Source organism: Pterocles gutturalis, unplaced genomic scaffold, assembly GCF_000699245.1.
Source record: "Pterocles gutturalis isolate BGI_N339 unplaced genomic scaffold, ASM69924v1 scaffold26107, whole genome shotgun sequence".
NCBI lineage: Eukaryota > Metazoa > Chordata > Aves > Pterocliformes > Pteroclidae > Pterocles > Pterocles gutturalis.
Genome location: NW_010113672.1, coordinates 1 through 4,929, shown reverse-complemented (window position 1 = coordinate 4,929; position 4,929 = coordinate 1). Strand labels below are relative to the sequence as shown.

Below are 4,929 nucleotides of genomic sequence, written 5' to 3'. Positions count from 1 at the left end.
AGCAGGAATAATTTTCAGCCTGAGGTCTTGCTAGTAGGTACCTCTAGCAGGGCACAGCACTCCTGTATCGCCCACCCTCTCCAGCTGGGCAGAGGAACTGTATCTCGCACATCAAGTCAGAGAGGCTGTAGTGATGTCCTTTGGGTGTATGACTTCGAGGCCGTCTAGGAAACATGACATGAGAGATTAATACATGTGATTTAAATTCAGATTAAAATCTATACTTGCCTTTGAATTCCCTTTCACTTAATGTTGCACAAAAGACGAGACCATGGATTACACTGAATCTTTATGAGCAGGTTAATGGAAGATGTGTATCCACTGAGGTAGGAATAGCCATCAGCAGTAGAAGGCAGTTTTAATATTCATCTGTTACTGAACTGCTTCTCTTTGACATGTGCTATAGGGACTTGGTATCTTCTTAAGGGGGGTTGCAGTGGCTAAGTAAGATGGCCAGAGTCAGGCAGATGTATTGCTTCATTATAGTATGTTTGATTGCCTGACAGAGCAAAATAGAAAATAAAATTCCATTTGCTTTCCAGCAGACAACTTCAAGCAACGCATTAGCTGTACCATTCTATCCCTTCTCTCAGATACAAGAGGTCGGTAGGCAAAGGAGAGTCTTAGAGAAACTAGCATTTTATAAAACCATTAAGAAAAGCACAAGTACAAAACAAGAATGATAAAGAAATGCAATTAAGATGACTCAGATGAAGTCCAGGAGCTACTATTTCATGTGCCTTGCAAAATATCTGTGTATAGAAAATATATACGCTCTCCTTCACCACTTTTCTCTGTCTCAGCTGCTGAAAAGTTTTCAGCCTTTGTTGCACATAGGCTGAGCCAGTCTCCCCTTGGACTCCTTTGTGGTTTTATGATAAGGCAGTCTCCTAGAAGGGGAAGAAGGTTTGTTTTCAATTGCTGTGAAAAGAAATGTGGGTTTGAATTCAGATATCCAGCTTCTTGAGCAAGTACAATAAAATCCAGGCTTCTCCTTTAAAATTACAATAGCAACTTCATCACTGCTGATTAAGCCCTAAAAGAACAATGCAAACAAGTTTGTAATCTACACTACCCTGAAGATAGTTGGAGATATTTGGCCAAATGGGCTTTAATATCATAAAAAGCGTAATGAGAACTTTACTCAGACACTACATAGCATAGCAAAGGCAGTGAGATAGCATGAGAGAGGTCTTTATTGCTAACTAGATCAGCTCCAAAGCTATTAGCAGTATCAGTAGCTAGAGCAGTTGGCTTAGGTAAGTCTGCTGATTACTCCTCTTTTGAAGAGTAATATCACGTAACACAGGATTCTGGTTCCAGTAACATGAAGAGGGATTTCTTTGTTCCATTCAGTATTGTCATAATTTGATTCCAGTACTTTCCATAACCTCAAGTTTCCCATATAGTGGGTCTTCCCATACAGAGGAAGTGATAATTCAGTCCTCCAGAACAAGCTTTAGTGCTGCTTCTCTAATAAATAGAAAAAAGAAGGGGAGAAGAGAGATGTTTTATTCTTCCTCCTCGGTGCTCGTAGTCACTACTAAGCACCCTGGTATCACAGGTGAGACTTAACATGTCTGCTTTTGCTAAATACTTTTTCTTTATATTGCAGAATTACCTCAGAAGATGATGTCAGCAAAAATTAAGAAAGGTAATTATGTTTACATAGTAATCTAAGACTCTATACAGACTAATACAGCGATAAGGGATTTAACTTTCATAAATTCTTTATGTATTGTTCCAAGCTATCTCCTAATAAAAACAAGAATGTCAGACTGAAGTGAGTTGTTACTCTGAGTCTTCTTCTGTATTCGTCAAAGACTTTGAGGACAGTTGTGGTCACTGAAGATAGTAGCTGCAATCTCTACTCCCCAAAATAAACTCATCAGGTTGCTTTTTTTTTCTCTTTCTTCAATAAAAAGAAAAGAAGGACTCTGCAGAGATTGAAGCATTATATAATTAGCCACGATGTGGAACTCGTTGTGTGTTTTGAGAATAATCTAAATGTTAGAAAAAATAGGAAAAAAAGCCACTCTGAAACAGAACTTTCCAAGTATTGCCTGTATAGGAGCTAACAGGTTAGGGCAGATCCCCTAATTACTCATTAAGCAAGGGGGCAAGTTCTCCACTTCTGAAGGGGCAGACTCCCTGGCTGGTAGCCAGAGTTCACCGAATACAGACTTGAGTAAATTTCTTCATACATCAGCTCCTCTTTCTCTCCTTACCTTCCTTCCCTTATCCCTTCTTCCACTTGTTTCCTGTTGAATTGGTGTGCATTTAAGTTCTTGCAGAAATACCAATATTTGCACATTTTGAAATAGACTAATTATGGTGTTTATCTTTGCAGAATTGTATTCTGGAATATTTTCATTTTGAGATGGTGGTTTTCTTTTCCTGTTTTCTACTGTCTTTTCCATTCTTAATGTATAAAAAAATTGTGATTCTATGCTGTGGAAGTTACTAAAGTTGATTTTCCACAGATGCTGCAGATGTCTGGCACTACTTCCTTTAAGGTCTGACCCTAGTTCCCTGCTTTTAATGACAAAACAGAACATATCCTGTTAAATTCAGCTTGTGGCTGTCATCAACAACATTACATGTTTACTATTGTTTCCAGTAATGTAGTTTTGAATATTGAGTTTCTGGAGAAAGACATGGAATTCAGAAGTATAATGCTAGTTTGAATGGTTAGGATTGCATTGCCTTCATGACCTCTCTCTTCGAAAGTCATTATAAAAGTTATCTGTGAGCTCAACTGATTTGGACTTAATTTCCTTTTTCTGCAAGAACCATTTTAGTATAAGGATTTGCTAAATGAAAAGCAGCTGTTTTTTAGAATCAGTCATAATGCTGTAGTCTACGTTACATACCCTTATTATTAACTCAGTTTATCTTATGTGTCTTATCTTATTATCTTTCTCAGTTTATCTAATAATCTTTTGCTGTTATTTCACAGTACTATGCAATGCTTGATGAAATAATTGTTTCTGTAACTCCTATTGTCTGTGAGCTCCTACTAGAGGGTATATGGAATAGATACCACTCTGGTAGATTCTTGCCTGCTACCTGTCTACAGAACTGTCTCATTTCTGTTCTTAGCTGAAAGCATATTGTATAACTTGCCCACACCTTTCATATTTGTTGGTCTATGTGAACTTAGTTTTCTAAATCTGTGGACATCACTAGGTGCAAGAAAGTTGAAACATCTGAAGTGTAGAATCCATATACTTACTGGCAGAGAGTGCGATTTGTAGTGAAAAATCAAAATTAAACTATCCAGGAGTGCTTAAAAATAGTTTATTTTGTTACTTTCTGCAAGAACATTTTAATGGTTTAATTTTACATTTGATCTCTGAAAAATGGTGTTTTGCTGTTAATGAAGTCTTATAACAATTGAAATACAAGATATTGATATTTTTTTATTGGAAAAACACTATTTGTGAGCTATTATAATGTTTTATATAAATATATGATGTGCATCAATTGAATTTGATATTCTTGTTCTCGCAATGATTTTTAATAGATGCTTGACTAAAATAGATGTAATAGGATTAACTTCGTTACAGCTCAATAATCTACTCCAAAATGTTAGGGACTTTACAGTGATTGTTCTATAGTCATTTTTATTAAAATGGAGGCCCTCTGCACGCTATTTTAGTCTCAGTATTCTATTAAGTTTCACAGGTAAAGAGGGTCTTTATGTCACATCTGATATGATTGTCTTATAGGATGGCTAACCACACGTTTCACTGTAAGTCAGCTCAGTCAAAAATCGTATTTCAAAGTACCTGGTAGCAAGAATTTGAGAATACCTCCATATATATTTCATTATTTTTTCCATTATGTATTTTAAGAATATAAATTTAAGGGATAAATTGAATATAGTGATAAATTGACTTTTGGGGATTATTGTATGGCTATGTGTTTTTCTTCTCTGCCAGAAGCCATGATATCAAGCCTTGATATGCAGTCCAATTATGCAGTATTAATTTGTTAACTTTTTCTTGGTTGATCTTGTAGCTACTGGTTGCAAATGAGGAACTGGGACTGAAAAATGATAGACTAGCTGCTCCATCCCCCAGTTTCCTGTATCCTTTTATAGCAATAGACTGTTCCAGACAAAATGCATTGTTAGATCTTCTTTCCTGTTCTTTTTTAAAAACTATTTCCTTTTCCCTTCTATTTTAATGTTGCTTTCTGTATAATTCACACTAACATTGACTAAAATGACTACATAAATGACAAGAATGTGCACTTAAATGATCCAGCTGAGATTCAAGTCTTGTTTTAGTTTAGAGTAAAAAGAAATTTTCATCTCAAAGCTTCAATGTAGGAGGATACTTAAACGCATCACTAGTCCTCATATTCCAAGGTATAACTCACTGACTACTTGAAAAGAGGAAAAAAAGCAATGAATATGCCCCTATAATGCACCACCATAATATTGCAGTTATTTTGTGGTTAGTCTTTGGTCCAAAGTTACAGGTTTATTTTATAAACTTCCTCCAGTTCTACTGATGTCTCAGAATGTGTGTTGAATTTTTTTTTTTTTTTCTTCCCCCACCTTGTTCATCATTTACTATTGTTTGTAGAAAAGCCCAACTTCTGCTTTCATGAGAAAGACCCTGGAATCTGCCGAGGCTATTTTTCCAGGTATTTCTATAACAAAGAGACAAAGATATGTGAAGTATTCAAGTATGGTGGGTGCCTAGGAAACCAGAACAACTTCAAGAATTTGGAAGAATGCCAGGCTACCTGCCAAGTCAACTGTAAGTTGTTGTCCTCATTATTTCTAGTTTTACTTTAGTGTAAACAATGTTGTGTTTTGAAGGTATCTTGCATGGAAAAAAAAAGCAACTTAGAGTACCCTGAGATGGCAGTAATTTATATCTGAAATTAACATCACTTATATATATATTTAAATAA

The 4,929-nt window shown here is 35.7% G+C and overlaps 1 protein-coding gene across 1 annotated transcript in view; it reads left to right on the top strand.

The window, feature by feature from the left end:
- Positions 1 to 4,779, top strand: part of LOC104462598 (tissue factor pathway inhibitor-like) — a gene marked incomplete at its 3' end in the record, with an annotated part of 17,307 nt that extends 12,528 nt beyond the window's left edge. The window contains exons 3-4 of the mRNA XM_010074595.1: positions 1,616 to 1,654; positions 4,596 to 4,779. Of these exons, the coding sequence (XP_010072897.1) occupies positions 1,616 to 1,654; positions 4,596 to 4,779 (223 nt within the window). The remainder of the gene's footprint in view (positions 1 to 1,615; positions 1,655 to 4,595) is intronic.
- Positions 4,780 to 4,929: the final 150 nt, after the last annotated feature.